Source organism: Dermacentor andersoni, chromosome 11 (assembly GCF_023375885.2).
Source record: "Dermacentor andersoni chromosome 11, qqDerAnde1_hic_scaffold, whole genome shotgun sequence".
NCBI lineage: Eukaryota > Metazoa > Arthropoda > Arachnida > Ixodida > Ixodidae > Dermacentor > Dermacentor andersoni.
This window is the reverse complement of record NC_092824.1, coordinates 53,312,299-53,332,068: the sequence shown is the minus strand read 5'-3', so window position 1 is coordinate 53,332,068 and position 19,770 is coordinate 53,312,299. Positions and strand designations below refer to the sequence as shown.

The window sequence follows — 19,770 nt, the reverse complement described above, 5'->3', positions numbered from 1 at the left end:
CGATAATAAAAAAATGCAGGGTGGAGAGGTATGTTTTCGCGTTATGCAGAGGGGAAATACTTTTTCCTCTCTGTTTCTATTGCTGGACACTGAATAAGAACATGGAGGACTGTGAGAGCATTGCCGCACTTAACACAAGTTGGAGGATCGCCCCCGGTCAAGAGATAAGAGTGAGTACCGTATGTGTGGCCTATCCTTAATTGGCAAAGACGCACTTCCTTGCTCCGTGCTGTTTTCCTATTTATCCAGTTCCCCAGTTTTAGTTTTATTACGTGAAGCTTATTCATTGCTTGTGTATCCCACTCGCTTTGCAATGATTCCTCAATTTACGGTGTAGCAAAGGCTTTAGGTCTGTGGCAGGGATGGGGATATTTCAATCTGCACGACCTGCTGCTGCTGAAGCTGCTGACCTAACGCTTTCGTCAGCAGCTTCGTTGCCTTTTATACCTTTGTGACCAGGTACCCAGTATATGACAATTACTTGGTTGTACAGCAGAGTGTACAGCTCACTAAAAACTGAGTTCTCATATTTTCTTGTACTAAGTAGGGCTCTGACTACACTTATTGAATCAGCAAACACAATATCCAAAGCAATCTTTTTGAACCTTACGTTTTGAATAGCGGATAGTATAGCGTAGGCTTCCGCTGAAAAGATACGTGTATGTGGATTTAGCGCACCAGATACTGAAAATGAAGGACTCAGAGCTACGTAGGAAACTCCTTTAGAGGTCTTGGAAGCGCCTGTATAGTATTCTGTACAGGAGTACTTTTCCTGAAGTTCACGAAAATGAAGTTGTATATGTGCTTCTGGCGCCCTCTTAGATATATCTACGAAAGGAATGTCGCATTCACTGGTCTGCCATCCCCACGGTGGGGGCAGGTAAGTGGGTGCCATTAGGACATTCTCTGGGACTAAGGCACCTGTTTCTTCTGCCAGTGCTATTATACGAAGGTTCAACGGAGCCCCAATAGCTGGGCGGTTAAGATAGAGCCTGGCAGAAAATAGGTTACGGATAGATGAGTGGCACGGATGCTGCACGTCTGATTTAGTCTTGAGAGCATAGGAAAAAATATGTGCTTTGGAGATGTAAAGACCATCCATTACGCTCCACATACAGGCTTTCTACGGGACTTGTCTTAAAAGCGCCTGTGGCCAGGCGCATATCCAAGTGGTGAATGGGATCTAGCATCTTCAAACCACTAGGGGCAGCAGAGCTATATACTATAGCTCCATAATCGAGGCGGGAGCGTATGTCTTTTGTAGAGGCTAAAAAGGCACCTCCTGTCACTTCCCTAAGATGTGCGGCCATTTCTCCCTCTACTTCACGTCTATATAAATATATATATATATATATATATATATATATATATATATATATATATATATACGTATACAAAGGGATCCGAAGGGCCATATTTTTGTTAAACTTATCATAAAAAGCCAACAAACAAGTGCACCAACATCACCATAGCGGAAAATACATACTTACTAATTACAAAATGAGAAACTAATGGAAATGAAAGTGGATGAAAAAGAACTGGTCGCAGGTGGGATACGATCCGACGTGCTCGCATCACGCGTGCGATGCTGTTACCAATAGAGCTATGGCGGTGCCGTTTTCCCATTCACTTTCTGCGCTTCACTACTAGGACTAACCCTAGGAGTGTTAGCCGGCGCCACAACTCACGAACCTAGGCGTCGGATGTTGAACATATTATATGCCGCAGGCGCCACGTGTACCTCATCTATTTGGGTGACGGTAACTGGTCAATAAACCCACACAAACTACCTCAAGGCAACAATGCTGTCGGTTTCGAAACCCTCGGAATGCAATGAACGAGAGTAAAGGGAAGCAAGGGGCCCGACTTCCATTAACCATATCATAAGAAGCCAACAAACAAAGGCACAAGGACAACATGGGGTAAATCACTTGCACTTACTACTTCAAATAAAGATATCATACATTAATGGAAATGACAGTTGATGAAAAAAAAAAGACTGGCCGCAGGTGGCATACGAAGCCACGCCTTCAACGTAACACGTGCGATACTCTCACCAATTTAGTTAACGCGGCGCCGTATTCCCGTCCACCTTCTGGGGTAATTATGCTTTGCTACTAAACTCAGCCCGGGAGTGTTCACTTTCTCCATTTCTAGTGTACACAGCATGCACTTTATTCAATAAAAGGCCATACACAGTCTTTTTGATATGACACACTCATTTATTGGAATTTTTATTTACATACAGGCAACAAGAAACACGAACGTGTCGACAAGGAACTTGTTCTTCAGTTTATTCACGTGCCACTGTGGCTACGACATTTAGCTGGTAAAACAAGGCGAGGGGTTTCTGTGTGAATGAAACTCACCTCATGCTGGCAAAATTACTAGAAATATCACTGCATCTAGTCCTTCGCTGCCCTCGGGCCCACATTTACAGGCCGTCAACGTATACTTTGGGAAGATGTCACCGTAATAGAGTTAGGCAATCTAGATACATGGCTATACATAACATCACTACTCTTTCCGGTCTCGGAAGCTAATTGTGTGCGTTGAGTTCCACCACAGTAGTATCAACGCGCGGTTAGAGTTTAGAACTACACATCCCGAGATATATCTAATTCAAGAACGAAATGCCTTCTAGTTGTCGATGTAGGCATACCGAGGCAATAATTGCGATAATATAACTATTGGTGACAGTTTATGTCGAGTGCGTGGTACTGTATACTTGACTTACCCCCCGTGTGAAAACAAACTAACTAAAGTACAATGCTTTTAAAAAGGAATGGGAATCCCCTGAGGGAAATCAAACAAACTCCGTCATGTTCAACTTCAACTACGTTCGAGTTCTCGTCTCTAGTCTCTTACATTCAATGTTTGTAGCGAACTGATTCCAGCTCTAAATGCTAGCTCAGGCTCCACTGCAGAAACACGCATGGATCATTTCTTTCTTTCGTCAGGCATGACGATTACAATGCACAGTACAACACTGATAGTTGACACTTTACGGAGAGAGTGATGCAAAACTACATGAATGGTCTCGGCACTCAAACACATGGTCTTAGACACGCTGGAAGACGCCCGTTCGCTTTATTGTGTGTTACTATTTACTGCAACAAAACCATGGACATTACGTTACAGAACACTAGGGCCTAATAAGTGCCTCAAATCACGCACTCCGATGTGCACAATGCAAATTAAAACAACAGCTGCACATAGTATCGGGTGAGAGAGAGATGTGTCTAAGCCTTGTTTGAGGACTGAAATCAGGGTCAATGGAGAAAGACGGGCCCGCTGCTATGGTTCCAAAATTAGCACTTGTCAAGTCAACTCCAATCGCCATTCATGTCGCGTGAAGTAATGCGAGGAAAACGACACGACCTCCACTGCTAAAACACCTCCACCTCAAAACAGATTGAATAGACGCTGGAACACTTCCACATCGGCGATGGCAAACGGTGTTCAGTGGCTTCCTAACAGCTTCCTGGGTCGGCGATGTAACGAGTGGGAAAAATCAAGAGGCGCACAACCGAGCCCTATTTGTTGAAACGTAACAGCCTCTCTTTACAGCCGCACTTCGACGACAGCAGGAGGAGCCAGCTTGGTTTCCTCTCCCCTCAGTCTGCCAAGCTCGGCAGCCGAACACTGTAGAATGAAGCAAATATTGGTAACATTTATTGATTACCATTAACAACACAACGAGTAAGCGATAGTGATACAAATGTGCGAATACCCTTAGTCGTCTCAGTGTCACACTGCCGGTTGTGTAGAAAATAACTCACTCAACATAAGAGGTAGTGATACTTCATCACTTTCTAGCTTACAAAAGCTGTTTTAGCTACGAATGAAATAAGCATAGCAGAATTTTAATCTTTCAATCGAACCTTATATGTTCCTTTTTTGTCTGTGTGTCATGACACTGTTGATCGTAGTTTATGTTTGCGCCTTATAATTATCTTAATCTTTCGCGGTCTCTTTCTTTTGTACTAAATATACATAGAGCAAGAAGAAAGTATGAACGACCACCAACTCGCACTTTTCACTGCCATTTTTTCCGTCTGACTTGTGGTAATTTGTGTGCCTTGAAAACAAAGGCGTTACGTAAAGGAGAATGCCATTAGCAAGTTAATTTATGAAAAATTAATTACCTGAAATAAAATGCTTAGTTATGTCTTACACAGCTACTCACTGGGCGGCCCTGTGTGGTTGGACAAGAGAGCACCGAGAGGCAGAACACGTGACGCAACCGTACCGCCGTTCGCATCCCCTGTGCCAATTTTCCGCTATATGACGTCATGGTACACAGATATCCCGAGAAATGAAACCAAATGCAGTCTGTAGACCAGCTAGTATGAAACATGTTCTAGTTCCGTTTAGCGCTGTTGGTATTTTTTGTATTGTACATGCCGAAGACATTCGGTAGGCACTCTCTCGCCTGTACAGCTATCAATGAATATAAAAGCTGGCCATGTGGAACCAATCTGGTTGTCGTGATGTCATTAGAAGTTATATTACTGTGTTTGAAAAAAAGTAAGGGTATAAATAGGACGCTAATCTTTTTTGATCCCCCATGTCACTGAAATACTATGCAAGGCGATATTGAATATTTACGATATATGCGGCTTTTGAGCTTGTGCGTTTTATACTATCAAAGCAAATATGTGCCACATAGAAAAATCAATCTGAGCTTTGTAATTAAGTCATAAGAAGGCTAGCGAAGCCCGTAGCAGGAATCTGACAAACTTAACAACTTCTTTCCAAGTTACTGTCGAATCCCTTTTCACAAATCTACGACATATTCGTGTTATTTGTATTTTTTGTTTATAGACAGCCACATTCGCTTTCGTCTTGCTGTGTTAAACGAACTATTCCTTCAAGCCCCGTCCCATGCAAACGGCGAAAAAAAATAGTCGCTAGATTGTTTTCACTGACCTAGACTGGCTCAAAGTGACAGGACGTCCGCTATCTTCAGGAAGCTTCGAATGTGGAGCCAGCAGTCGTGGCCAATGTCGGCGAGCTGAAGCCTCCTGGCACCGGGATGACTGAGGCACTGCACTGCCTCCTTGACGACGCCAGTCATTGTCATAAATTCGTCAATGCTACTGCTGCGGACGCGAACCAGGGCGCTGCGGATCTTCTTGTTGGCTTCGGCCTTAGTGACGTCAGCACCTTCCATCACCCTTTCGAGGAGACGCGGGTGGTCGCGCATCAGCTCGATGGCGCGCGCACCCTCGACGCCATCTTGTTCGCCCAGCACGAAGTCTGCAGCGTCCCAGATGGCGGATGAATTCTTCCTGGCCACTTCCTGCGTGTACAGAGATGAGCCACGGTTGGTAAAGCCAAAGAAATGTAAGCCTGCGAAAGTAAAACGTTCCAAGCACTTCTGTATTGTGCGCGAAAATGGAACTGAAGTGAGTAGCGCGTGGAATCGATAAGGAAATTGGAGGTAGCCATGCATATACTATAAAAACATAACGCGACGTCTCCATCGTAGCATCACTTTCTTCGTCGCAGAAATAATCTCGTACAATGCCGCTATGAAGTCTACGCAACGTGATTATGATCATTTTAACGTTAACCGCCATCCAGTGCGACCACAGGATTTCCCATAAAGCAAACAAACATTACAGGCGAACGCCATTGTGGGTGCAGAAAGATCACAGTCATCATCATCATCATCATCATCATCATCATCATCATCATCATCATCATCAGTCTATTTTTACGTCATCTGCAGGACGAAGGCCTCTCCTAGCGATCTCCAATCACCGCTGTGCGAGCTGATCCCAAGTGTAGCTTGCAAATTTCCCGATTTCTTCACGCCATCAAAGTACGTAATATATGCGTTCAAAAAGTTTTCGCATGTGTCCAGTTGACGCAAGCATCCGACGTGATTGACGAGCGTGCTCTTACATCGTGATGGCCGTAGTGCGTAACACATGCCTCGTTGCAAATGCAGTGGGCCGCGGGACTCGGCATCTGCTGACACGATAGCTTGCTAGTGTAATTAAACTTGAAGCCGATGCAATCCGGTCAACACCAACGTATTTGAAGCATTCAGCATTCACCGTTTAGTAAAAAATACTTGTCATGAATCGTTTCTGCAACGAATGGGTGCTGCTGTTGCCTGGCGCGTAACTTTTCTCTCCCTGCATATAAATTTTGACAGGTGTAGTTATCTTTATCGGGCAACCACGTTTCGCTGCCTAACAAGTGTTATCGCACAGCGCGGGACGCGCCTGCATGTATCCGAAGTTTCTGGAAAGTTAGCGATGCTTCTATCCGCTGTCTGTTGTCGCCGAACCTTCTGTTATCTGATTTCATCGCCTGACGCGAATGGTGTAGAACTTTGTGGAAGGCACACGGGTCCCAACGATTAGTCTGGAACATTCGACGACTGCTGTATCAAAGCCGACGCGCTTGACCCGCTGAGCTGACTTTCGACGATCGCCGACCGTGTTCGCCGCTATCGTAGTGCTATAAGTGTAGCCTGTCTTGTGGGCACAGGTTCGCCTAATAAAACTTAGTCTTGTCATTCACAGTATTGCTACTGTGTTCTTCAACGTCATCACCACGTGACAATATATATATATATATATATATATATATATATATATATATATATATATATATATATATATATATATATATTTATATATATATATATATACCGAGACCGACCAAGTTGTCCAGCGCTGTTTCTTTCAAAAAAGGAAACGCCCCAGCTCATGCGCGCAGAAGTAGAACACGGAAGATGATGATGGCTATGTACAAATGAAAACGACGAACTACGTTAATAGTGCTTACAGTATATATATATATATATATATATATATATATATATATATATATATATATTCAGGAGGCATTGGACCCGCAACGCCAGCATTGCGTTGCACTACCAATTGTGCTACAGCCATGGTCCGGCCGTGGCTGTGGCACTACGGCCACTAACTTGGGGATCCATATTTACTAGATCTAGGGCCGTAGGAGTGTTAGCAAACGCTGCTCATGGTGGCCGGATGTGTAACTTCCCTTTTTGATTGCCCGATAGCGAGGGTCCCGAATGTGGCAGCCTTGATGTCATTAGGTAGCGAAGGTTTATTAGCCACAGGCCTACTCACATGAGATCACGTGTTACGTGACGCTGAACATGTTATTAAATTCTAACTACCTTCCCACAGAGACTTTAGCATTCTCAGACTCCCCTTGTCGAAGTAACCTATGTTTATTTAGTAAACTGCATGGCTTTCGAGAGCTTTATACTCGCAGTTATTATTCCAAAGGCTAATGGTAACCTTTTCTTTTGTTCGCTACCAGTCAACGTTTTAGTATATATACATATACTTCAGGTAAACTTGGTGAATCGTTTTTTTCCTTTGTTTTGTGTAAAAGAGACACAGTTCGTATTTCCTTCGTTCGTTAGCAGAAAGTCTTAGTGCAATGTCTAGTCACTCCAACTTGGCTTTTGAAATGTCTTACCAACTTTAAATCTCCTTCCATCGCTTCATTAATTTGGCTTTTGTATCAGCATGTACTACGCCGGAGAAGGAATCGTGGCGCTCATAAAACGCTTCATGGTTTTAAGGCTCGGTGAATCGTTTCGAAGGTCCCGCCTGAGACTTTCAAGTAAAGTTTGGAGCCAACATCTTTCACAACAACTGATGCGGCTCCACAACCACCGTAGTCCTCCATAAAGAAAGCAACAAAATCCCTATAAAGAAAGGCGTCAGACAGGCAGATACGATATCTCCAATGCTATTCACAGCATGTTTACAGGAGGTATTCAGAGGCCTGGAGTGGGAAGAATTGGGGATAAAAGTTGATGGAGAATACCTTAGCAACTTGAGATTCGCTTATGATATTGCCTTGCTTAGTAACTCAGGAGACCAATTGCAATGCATGCTCACTGACCTGGGGAGGCAAAGCAGAAGGGTGGGTCTGAAAATTAATCTGCAGAAAACTAAAATAATGTTTAACAGTCTCGGAAGGGAACAGCAGTTTACGATAGGTAGCGAGGCACTGGAAGTGGTAAGGGAATACATCTACTTAGGGCAGGTAGTGACCACGGACCCGGATCATGAGACTGAAATAACCAGAAGAATAAGAATGGGCTGGGGTGCGTTTAGCATGCATTCTCAGATAATGAACAGCAGGTTGCCATTATCCATCAAGAGAAAAGTGTATAATAGCTGTGTCTTACCAGTACTCACCTACGGGGCAGAAACCTGGAGGCTTACGAAAAGTGTTCCACTTAAATTGAGGAGGACGCAACGAGCTATGGAAAGAAGAATGATAGGTGTAACGTTAAGGGATAAGAAAAGAACAGATTGGGTGAGGGAACAAACGCGATTAATGACATCTTAGTTGAAATCGAGAAAAAGAAACGGGCATGCGCAGGACATGTAATGAGGAGGGAAGGTAACCGATGGTCATTAAGGGTTACGGACTGGATTCCAAGGGAAGGGAAGCGTAACAGGGAGCGGCAGAAAGTTAGGTGGGCGGATGAGATTAAGAAGTTTGCAGGGACGACATGGCTTCTTGTGACGACCGGGGTTGTTGGAGTAGTATAGGAGAGGCCTTTACCCTGCAGTAGGCGTAACCAGGCTGATGATGATGATGCGAGGAGCGAAATAACGGAGTGCGGCCCTTCGAGATATGCGTGGACGTTTGACGCTTAGACGTTGCTGTTGAGCATCGTCATTCGCGATGCTATACAGGTTGTTTTTCACCAAGAACTTTAAACTTCGGGGGAACTTTTATGTTGGTTGTGTACTTTGTTTGAGGCTTATCATCATCATTACCACGTAGGGCCTCTTTTGTGACGCCGACGCTGTTTTCACGGGCACGACCACTAGGAACATCGCGAAAAGGATACCACCATCTTGTCAAGAACACATTGTTTTCCAATGCCCACCTAATGTAATCCTCGCGCACTGCAATGTTGCTCCTACTCGCCTACGAAATGCATGAGCATTTTGCAATCCTTTGAGAATCAGCCTGGAGCGTGAAGCTCTGCACTAATTACCCATCATCGATGTTCCGCGATTAATTAGTGGTTAGCGCGTTCGATTCTCCAATGTACATTGCGGCAGTGGCACGGAGTTCAGATGCCAGTGTGGTCGGCTGTGGAGATCGATAGTAATTTTATTTTTCTTCGCGCTTAGGCAAATGGTGAAGCTGGGAATTACGTGGTGGCTTGGGACGTCGAAAGAAAAAATAATCGTTGTACCACACCGAGCTTCCAGTATTGCAGCTTCCTTCTCGCATACCTCGAACAAGCGTCTTTACGTGAACGCAAGGGGAAAATCAAGTTCAATTTGATGAAGCGCCGGGGGTTTATTTTACATATGGTAGACTTAACGATGCACTTCCTTAGTTTAAAAGGTGCATGCAAAGAAACGCGCAGTGCGCTGCAGTCTAGTCGGCAAGAACCAAGCGAAGCTTACTGTCCGATCAATCGGTACCAAGATAAATTCCGTTAAATCGCACGGCAACTCCTGCAGGGAACTCTGGCGATCTCTCCATGCAGCTGACATGTGAATCATGGATAATAGGTACATTTGTCGGCGCCTACTTGTAGCCTTGAGGATTCTTGTGACGTCTTCTATGACAGCTTTTAGCTTTCTAAATTTTTAAGTACTCACAGTGTTCAAAGCAACGTAGTCAGTCTCTGTACATATGCGCAAACCATCGAGGAGGCTGGCGTTTATGACGCACTATGTTAGCGAAAATCGAGATTTCCGCCTCGTAGCTTTCCTAGAATTATGCATGTGGACAGTCCTCTGCGTGTGCTGTCTTTAGCAGGTTATCACTTTCCTTGTTATTGCGAAGAGACAAAAGAAAATAGTTAAGACAGAGTCATACCATGATGTCCGCCAGTGCACCTTCCTTGTCGTCGGCTGCTTCGAGGGACGCTTCGGACACGTGTACAGAACAGTTGCGCCCCAGGACTTGAAACCACTCGTAAACGATGCAATCAGGACTCACGGTGAATTCGGTCAGGCTGAGGCTCCTGCTAGCGCCTCGCGCGAGCACGTTCAAGTCGTCGTAGGACAGCTGCAAACCCTTGAGGTTGACTCTCACTAGCTTGGTGTTAGAAGCGAGAGCTGACACCAGTTCTCCTTCCGCTTCCCGAAGCTCCGGGCTTGTCCTAAGGTCACCCATGGGAATCAGCTCTATGTCTACCTCAGTGAGCGCGGTAGAGCCCCTTATATATGCTGCCAAAGTGGAGTATTCATTGCGTTCGTAGCTAAGGCAATCAACCCGCAGCGAAGTTATGTGATCGCAACCACTGACAACGCGCAAAGATGGGATAATCAATTGCGCGATGTCGGCTGTATGGATCACCTTATCGATGGTTGCATTGCAGATTTGTGGGCATTGCTGCAGCTGCCTTGTGTTGTCGTGCGCCCATTGTCCCTTGATGACAACGCGGTCATCGAGTCCCCGTTCCCGAATAGTTTTGGAGACGCTGTCGAGTCCGTCGATGCAGGGCAAGGTGTCGACGACCACCGCCTCCAGTGCCTTGTTGTCCGCAACTGCACTGAAGAAGGCGTTCCACTCTGCTTCTCCGAAAGAGCGCATGTCGATGCAGAGCCGGCTGAGTGTCGAGTTTGGTTTCCGTAGGGCTTGGCACAAGGACTCCATGCACTTCGCGGCTTGGGGATCCGGAAGCTGGATAGGTATACCCCATTTATGCGCAAGACATTCGCAATACGTTGAAGGTAGTGTCAGCCGCCGTAGTGTGGCACTCCGTGTGATGACTTCGGCGAAGAGGGTGACCCTAGTCATGCTGGAAGCACATAAGGAGAAGAATATATTTGTTGAAAAATTGTGCCGCAAGTAAAAAGCTATTTAGAGCTACAATACATTCTAGTGCAAGAAACAGAAATCAACATTTCTGAAGGTGTAGAAGAGAACTTATGTTTCAACAAATGAGGACCACACTATATTCCAAAAGATCCACACGGCGTCGATAACTATCGCGTCAATAAAACAGCGTAAATGAAAAAAAGCAATGTGATATCCATGAGGACATATCGAATTCAGAGGCTGAGGTTCCGGCACTAAATTCAACCAGAAACAAGTTTGGCCTTTTCTCTAGCGGTGCTCGTCATTTCCTTTCGCGATTACTAGCAGTCATTTCAAAACGATAGTTAGATACGCAATCATACTCACTTAAAAAGGGCATTTTCGTGTCCCTTTAAGAGCAAACTAAATTTTGGCTAACGACCGTTCAATGCTGTCGTCTAGAGAGACGAATAAAACAGGAGCTTGAATACACGACACGAATGGCTATCTTAAGAAATGACACTACAAAATCCAAGAAAATGACTAAACTCGCAGTGACGTAAATTGCGTTCATAGGCACGTAATTTCCAATCGTATTTCGACATCAAGGAGATGCAGGATGTTTCACGCGGACACTTTCAAAAATATTTAAAAGTTGCCTTTGGCAGATATGAGAATTTTAGTTCGTGGCTTGGTCTACTAGAAACGGCGGACAATAATTGCGCAAGAAATAGAGGTGCAAGACCGACTAATTAATACGAATTCACTAATTAAGTTTTTAAGTAATTACATTATGGCCCCTAGTGCAATTTACAAATTCTAGCCGTGGAGTTCGCAAGGCGCAAATACTTGCAACGAATTTTCAAGATGGCACCAGTTTCGAGATATAAATTCGCGAACTTTGCGAGGAAATGCATTGCCATTCCAGTTAAATTCTTAACGAAACGTCGTTTCTTGCACTGAAGCACACAAGTAACTGCAACGGCAAATGCATTTCTACATTTATCCGATTTATATCTCGAAACTGGTGTCGTCCTGAGAATTCGTTCCAAGTGGACCCTCTTTGCGAGGTCCACTGCCAGAATTTGTAAATTGCAATATGGGTCATAAGATAATAGGCTAGAAAGATAATCAGTGAATTCTTAATGAGTCGATTTTGGATTTCAATCTTTTGTGCAAGTAGTGTCCGCCGCTTCGAGTAGACCGGCTGACAAACTAGAATTCAGTTATCTGCTACAGGCAACCTTTAAAAAATTTTGTAAGTGTTCACTGAAGCACCCATATGCGCTTTTATTTCAAGCCATGAGGAGTGATATTGTTAAAAAATCTGTTATCTTAAATAAAATCTTTCTGTGGGCCAAATATACAAATAATGATTTGTTCGCTGAACACTCCACAACTCAAAAGCTCGCTACAGCGCATGAAATACAATAACATAGGCATTACGTTAAGTTGCGTCCATTAGATTACATTTGACACTAAGTATGATAATTCTAATGTTCCTAATGACATTTTGGGCATTACAGGGCGAATACGTGCTCTGTAGCACGTAATACATGCTTCGAGATGCCCTGTCGGTGTACCGTCGGTTCGTGGTGCAATTATAAGCAATACTTACAAGCTTACGGGCACAAAGACGATGTTTGCGTTCAGTTCCTCCAAAGTGCTCATCTTGCAGAGTGCATCGACGATTTCGCGAAGGCACAGGTCCCACCCTCTGCGGTAAATGATCGTCGATTTGAGAGTGAGTTTTCGCAGCGCGCAGTCTTCTTTGGCGAGGTATCTGGCGAACAGCGCGTTGGAGGCTTCGTCGCGATAGCGGAACACGCAGTGTGAGACACCGAGTTCAGTGATGCTCTTGTTTTCAATGAGATCCCGGATCAGCCAACACGCATGGGTATCGTTCATATGAACATCTGACATGTCGAGTGTTGTGAGATGATCCATGCCTAAGCCGAGTGACCTTCCAGGCATGGCCACGTCGACTCCCCCTTCCTCGTCAAACTCGTTGACCTTGAGGGCCCCATTTCCACGCTGTGGGATAGGATTGAGCATTTCGAGAAAGATATCGTCGTCTTGAGGTGATGATAGAATTGTTGTGCAGATGGTAATGCTTGTCAAAAAGCGATTGCGATTTATTGCTGAAAGCATCGAGGCGCGACGCATCCAAAGGGGCCTGAATTTTATCGCTGTGATGCAGCGATGCTGGGCGAGTAGACGCTCGGCGAGATCCAGTGCCCTCGCTTCGCGCGAGACTTGCTCTGAGCCGCATGCAGCGTACCTGCAATCGCGTGCCTCGTCACACTCGATTAGGACGTCTCCTCTGCTCTTTCCTCGCCCATCTTCCCGAAGCTCAAGGCGAGCACGTAGAAGGACCTTATTCAAGTCATGACGGTGTTTCATTAGGCTGCAGCTGGCACCATCCTTCTTAGTGCATGGGATGTTCAGCGAGTCCCAGTCGATGCTGTTCCTGTCGGGTGCACGTTTGCTGAAGAGAGCTTGCGAGGATTCAGACATGCTGAACCGGTCACTTGTTTGGCGAAATGCTGTGCTGCCCACTGAACGCTGTCTTTCAGTCGTCACACGTGGCACCTGCGCGTAGAAGATAAAAAAAGGTGCGCGAAAGATTTAGCGACTAAACAGTTGCTTCACTATCAAAGATGACCAGCGCGTTTCGCTCAAGGGATGTCAGTTCTCTTGTGTAGCATGTTTTGACCACAAAGAGAAAGAATATCGCCAACCATTGGCCATATACGCAAAAGGCAGGAAACGCTGCTAAGATTGGGCGATGTTACTACTCGCCTAAGTGATGAACAATTCGTATCACGCCGCCAAAGCCACGGCGACTGCCTTGAAGTTCGCAGTACGCTAAGCCGCCCACAACGGTCGAAAAAATGTCGCAGTTTCGCCGGAAAGGCGAAGCACCGATTGCGATAGCGAATTAGTGGATAGCTGTACCGGGTAAGGAGAGTAGTTTTAGCAGCCGTATGTAAACCTTGAACATTAGCTTACTAAAGAAAATAACAATGATAAAATATGTAAGCCTGACTCAACGAGGACGTAGAAAGAAGCAGACATCCACAGAGAGCTCTGTCTTTGTGTGTCGACTGCTTTCTGCGTCGTTGTTCAGTTGTGCTTACACATTCTATCATGTATTGAAACCAACAAGCCGGCCAACGTGATTTATCTAAATTAACAAGCGCTGTGCCACGCGCGCACAGGTAAACGTGAACACATCTCGCTCGATGAGCGCGGAAACTCGCTGTCAAAATGCTGGAGTGGGGAATCGCGGGAGCAGCAAACGAATTTATCTTCGTGCATCTATCGCTTCAGTGTGAACAAAACGTCGAAAGCACAGCGCATACGAAGCTACCCGCAGTACGCGCACTTTTCAAACATCAGAGATCGCTTTGAAGATGACGCCCGCGCGGTCGCGCACTCTCGCCCCGTCGCAGATCGCTTTCAAGACACACGAGCACCGGCAATGCGTCCCTACGGCTTCCGTCAAAGGCGTCTACTATGGCGTCCGCCATTCGCGTGATACGCCGTAGTAGACGCCGCGGTTGTCTCCACTCTTCGGAGCGGTGAGCGAGGAGGACATCGGCGCACCCTAGCAGCCGCCGGAGAACAGCCACCCCTCCCTCGCCTGACCCCCGTGCATCGCGCGCATCAGGAGAGGGCACGCTTCCAGCTCGCTTTCGTCGCTGGCACACGCGAGGTGCTGGATCGAACCGCTTTCGCCGGCTCACCCTCGAACGCTTTCGTTCGCACATACAGCATACGGCGCGCGGCGACGGTTTTATCGCCCTTGGACTACGGAACCTCACGGCTACGGCAGGAATGCGCCTGGAGTGCCCATGTAATTGCTGTCGCAATAAAACGCTTAGAAGGCCGCAACCGCGAAATGACGTTGGCCCTTACGCGCGCATTGTCGGCTCGTTCCCCACCGCGCGCTCGACGGCCTCAGGTTGGCGTGGGCTCGCCAGTGCTGTCTCCCGTCGGCGAGAAGAACGCTTTGTGTGCGCATTCCCTCCTTCTCTTCCTCCTCGCTGAGGCAGTCGCCGGTGGTGCCTGCGCGTGCGTCGGCCTTTCCCTCTGCTGCGACAGTGGCGGTTGGAAAACCTTAAAGGGCAACTCTGGCGATTTCTCGGTGTCCACTAATGTTATAAAAAGCTTCAATATACGCTTGCTTTAGCACTCTAACTATCGACCGGTGCCAAACTGTATTGCTCCAAGAGATTTAGGTTTGCTGAAAGTGAATTTTAAATTTTGTTGCGTGTTCTCTAGTCATGTCTTTATACTGCCCATCCTGTGTTTGGGACGTCAGAGACTATGCCACCTGTTATCGCTGAAATCCTGCCTGAAATCGACGCTGTCTAGTCCGAAAAAACTGCAAAATCTACTTGTGTCATCAAGAGGTATCATCCGCAATCAGCTCCGCTTCTTTGTCGTTAGTGCCACGCGTATTGTTTGTCTAGCGCGCGTTTATACACTGTGCCATGCGTGTTTACACTTTGGTAGTGTAGGATCTCGCGTCATCGACTCATCGTGACGTTGCACAAGGCACACAACCCTTTCGGTTTCGCTGTCTCATTTATGGGTTACTTAAAATTATTGTTCAGTTTGTATGCAAATTGCACCACCCTACCGGTGACAGGACTGTCAGTACCATTTGAAAATGACAATAGTCTTATCTGGCTTTAAAAACACCGGAGTTGCCCTTAAATATATTCCGACGTAGCGTGAGCGCGCACAGGTGACGTCACGTTGTCGAGAACAACCTGCGTCTATTCTGCGACCGATGGTTCGACGCACTGGTTCCGCCAACGTAACCTGAAGCGACTAATGCGCCCGGCACGACGATCGCGCGATTGGTGGCACGAGCGCGTCTTTGTGACCACGTGACGAGCACAATCGGGCACTCACCAGAAGTGTGGAGCAGCCACTTGCAGTAGTTTGCTTGCCTCATTAGTTCATGTCGCACCGCTTTGGGCATCAGTTCGCGTCGCCGCAGCGCTGTCGTATTCACCGTAATTGCGCCAACAAGAGCGGAGCCGCTTAGTGAAGAAGAGCGGAAATCCAGGAACGCAGAGTATCGGCGCCAATACAGATTACGCCAGAAACAAATGAACGACGTTGTGCAGAGCTTGTGACTACAGCAACACGCTGCCAAACTCAAGCAACAACGAGAGCGACACCATGCCGACGTTCCAGGCGAAGCTGCTTGCATTTGCTTCATTTCCTACGTCTCCCTCTTCAGTTCACCACACGCCCACATCCGCTGCGGGCTGTCCATAACACGAGTGAACATTGCTTCTACACTCGCCTCTCCTGCGTCCTCTCGTGTAGCGTCTCACTCAACAGTTCGGTGTTGAAACCACGCTTCTCCCATTCGCGAATCTTTCGCGGTCGTTCTGGCGATTGTACCAAAAGCACCAGCGCTCGAGCACGCAACACCACGTCGTTAGTCCGAAATGCGTACACATCATTCATGTAACTCCGGGAGCAGATTCTGCGCGTACAATTTTTTCGCATCCAGTGTAAAACGAAGCAACACTAGCGTACAGCGTTGGCCTCAGTTTGTTTATGAAAGTTCTAGAAATACGGTGCGTCTTATTGTACAGCCATAGCGTTAATTCCACTGGGCCGGTACACATCGCGCCACCGAGATAAGCACGGGTACACGCATCTAGACCGCGTAGGTCAAGCGAAAGGCAAAGCTAGAAGGAGTCTAGTTAGATCGCAATAAGGGGCGCTACAACGTACAGCTATTCCAAAAGTTTCTATTCTAATTGTGCAGTCAGCCCTCCACGATTGGTCAAGACATTTTTGGGCCACCTGCACTTCGGCTGTCGGTCACGCGACGTCACAAAACCGCGATAGCTCCCCATCTAATATGATGAGCACACGCTGATTATGCATGATTACACCGAACGAAAGAAAAATGAGTTATTTCTCATTGACGCCATTTTGCTGTTAGCCTTCTGCTATTGGCCAAACGCTTTCGCGCAGCGCCCTCTTCGCCTGTCCGCCACGCGACGTCATAAAAACCGCGCGAACTGACCGCGTTAAAGATGCATTGATATGCGGAACATAACTGAATTCGTTTTCTGAATAACCGGAGACTGTCCCGATCGGAAAGGAATAGAAGATTGCTGCTCGCCGAGCGCTCCGGCACTAGCTACTCGCTCCTGTCTGAGAGCGTGGAATTTATTTCCTTATAATAAATCTTTTTGCCTGATAGTATAACATTCCTGAGCCTTTCGGCACGTATACGGCATAGCACTCCCAGCTCCTTGTTGAGTATCCGTTTTAGCGGCATTCCTAACCTTTAGTCCAATCCTAGCCTTCCGTTGCACGCAACCGCGATTTTCGGAAAGCCACCGCAAGCTAAATAAGGGGAAGCGGACCGATTGCGGACTCCAGCGCCTTTACGCGGTCATCGATATGCACTGCGCTGGTTCGGCCCCACCAAAACCATGTCTACTTGAGCGTACTCCTCGCTTCTTCACAGCCAATTAGATAAGAGAAACTTCTGAATGTAGACAATGTTATTCGTTTTGAAGGCAAACAAAAGTGACCTCCTATACACAAACTTTTGACTGTCCTTTTCAGACAACGCTGCAGGTCACCGCCTGATCCTTACGTCGTTGGTTACGTAAATGTGACGTCAGGAGATTGGAGTAAAAACAGATTGGAATAGCTTTACGTTATAGGACCCAAGGTTGCCAACATGGCTAAGCAAGTACGAGCTCGTGTATCGGCCTTGAAATTACGTCGACATCTGTTTCTAACTAAACTCTTATGCGCGTTTGTGCGTGTTACTTACATTTTATGTTATTTTGGTTTACCTATGAAACGCTCGAAAAGGCTTGAGCGGCTTTTTGCATTAGTTCTTGGTTTCTTTTCTCATATGTGCATGACGCTGGCTCTACGAAAGGAGCATTTAGGACACTGAATGTTCACTGAATGTTCAGAAGACAGCATGCACGCGGAATCACGCTACTTATAATGTAGTCCTATACGTGCTTCTAAATGACACAGAAATATTTGAAGGAATTATTGCTCATAATTCTTACTGGCAGTTGTGATTCTCCTAACATTCAAATATTGTTCGCTTACTTCGTATATGCCAACAAATGCTGCGACATATGCCGCAGTTCAATAAATCAATAAATCGTGACATAGAATAGCCCGATGCAATGCCGTTTCGTTGGTGTTTATAAATTATAGCACACAAACCTACTGGAATAACGCATATCATATTCATCGGCTTCTTTGATTTTCTTGCAATATGCGAAAACACGCCGGTGCTTTGATTTAGGCACACGTTAAAGAACCCCAGGTGGCCCAAATAATTCCGTAGTCCCCCACTACAACGTGCCGCTTAATCAGATCGGGTTTTTGGCATGCAAAACCGCCTAATTTAAATTGATTTTATTTTCTTGAGAGTATGTTATGTTGGCTAAACAATTTAGGGTCATTAGGCATGTATCCATTATTGGGCCCTCTTCCAGAATTCACACACGCAATTTAGAATTCCTATATGTATTTCTTGTATTACGTTAAAATCGTGCTGAAATATTACACGCCGAGAAAAGCTAAACACATGCTTTATTTGATTCGTAGAAGCACTTTATTTTTTGCAGACTGCATACAGCTGCACTGAAATCTCTCGTGCTTACTTCTCGATGATACTGGCCGAAAGATGTGTATTCGCAAGTGCTGTCGCGGTTAAATCGCATAAACAGTGTCATACGACACACCAATAACTCTTGTAGTGTTACGGGTGTTAAAAAAGGAAATAAAATAAAATAAATGTTTTTTCTTTATCTTAGCATGGCGCTGCAGAACTTGAGCCCAATTCAATCCCGGCAGCCTTAGTTGTCTGCTTGAAGAGACCTATAACACGGTTAACTTTGTCCTCCACGTGCAAAACGTGACAAGAACCAACACGCTAGAACCAACGCGGTGGGGCAGGGCAATGCAGACAATGTACGACTGCATACCATTCAGCTCGTCATCCACCTGGGCCGTGTTCTGTTTTCATGCATTAACCGCACGGAATGTGGGACGCGCCAGCGCTGTTTTAAAACTAAGCTTTTTCTTTTGCCTCTTCATCTTTTCTACTGCTGCTGCTTTGCTGCCTTGAACACCGCGTTGAAGGCGGCGGGGGTCAGGGGGGGGGGGGGGGTTAAACTCACGGGAGGGGTGCGGGAGGCAAGATAGGCGACGTCAACCACGTTTGGGTAGAGCGGGTCTACAATGCCCTCTGGACGCCGTAATTAGGTGTGACTCCCCCCCCCCCCCCCCCTGCAGAAGCATTGCGGGGACTGCCGCCCTTGCCTCCGTGTTCACACGTGACAGCAACGACTGCCCAGGGAGGAGGTAGGGAAGGGGTACAACCGAATCCCGTACCGACGATGTCAATAACCGGGTGATTAACCTTACACTTCTGGTGCTCATGGCAGTTCACCTAACGTAACACGATGGCAAGCAATTGCGCCGTCAGGGACCTTTGCAAATGAGCAATGCTTTCTTAAGCTCTCTTCAGTAAAGGAGTGAGTGAATCAACGACATGCCGCTGCGTGTTCTGTGCTCAGAGAACTCAAACTGAGCATTTGAAAACGTACATTGTAACAGTCAACAAAGACGACATAGTCTGCAACAAAGTGGGCTCTACTAAGCTACATTGCAAATAACGAGAACGACTATTCACACCGTCTGTGACTCGGGAGTTTCCGGGTGCATCTGCGGGTGTCGTCGCAAAGGCAAAACATGCTAGAGTGCGCCAGCCTGCAATGCGAGTACAGTGGGTTCCCATAAGCAGGAGCAATGAGACCGTAACTTCGTACATGCGCGATATCGTTACTTGCGAGACGGTCAGCTTTCCCCTCTTACAAGCCAATGCAATGACCATCCGCAAATCACAGGCTGTGCACGACTAGGATCAAAGGCACCCTCTGCGGCTGGTGT

General features: G+C 46.4%; 1 protein-coding gene across 1 annotated transcript; it reads right to left on the bottom strand.

Moving 5' to 3' along the window:
- Nucleotides 1-2,201: 2,201 nt before the first annotated feature.
- On the bottom strand, nucleotides 2,202-13,382 carry LOC126517982 (uncharacterized). Its single transcript, XM_050167824.3, has 4 exons — nucleotides 12,413-13,382; nucleotides 9,868-10,795; nucleotides 4,933-5,305; nucleotides 2,202-3,645 (listed from the first exon to the last, which is right to left on the bottom strand). Exons 1-3 carry the CDS (start codon nucleotides 13,309-13,311, stop codon nucleotides 4,943-4,945), a joined length of 2,190 nt encoding a protein of 729 aa, XP_050023781.1. The 5' UTR covers nucleotides 13,312-13,382; the 3' UTR covers nucleotides 2,202-3,645; nucleotides 4,933-4,942.
- Between the last annotated feature and the right edge of the window lie 6,388 nt (nucleotides 13,383-19,770).

What these genes read in the sequence shown, in the direction of transcription:
- LOC126517982 (XM_050167824.3), bottom strand. Translation starts at nt 13,311, where the DNA reads ATGTCTGAATCCTCGCAAGCTCTCTTCAGCAAACGTGCACCCGACAGG. An exon ending in GTCTTTGTGCCCGTAAGCTT is followed by an intron (nt 10,796 to 12,412) that starts GTAAGTATTGCT and finishes ATGTGCTTCCAG; the next exon opens with CATGACTAGGGTCACCCTCT. An exon ending in GTGCACTGGCGGACATCATG is followed by an intron (nt 5,306 to 9,867) that starts GTATGACTCTGT and finishes CTGTACACGCAG; the next exon opens with GAAGTGGCCAGGAAGAATTC.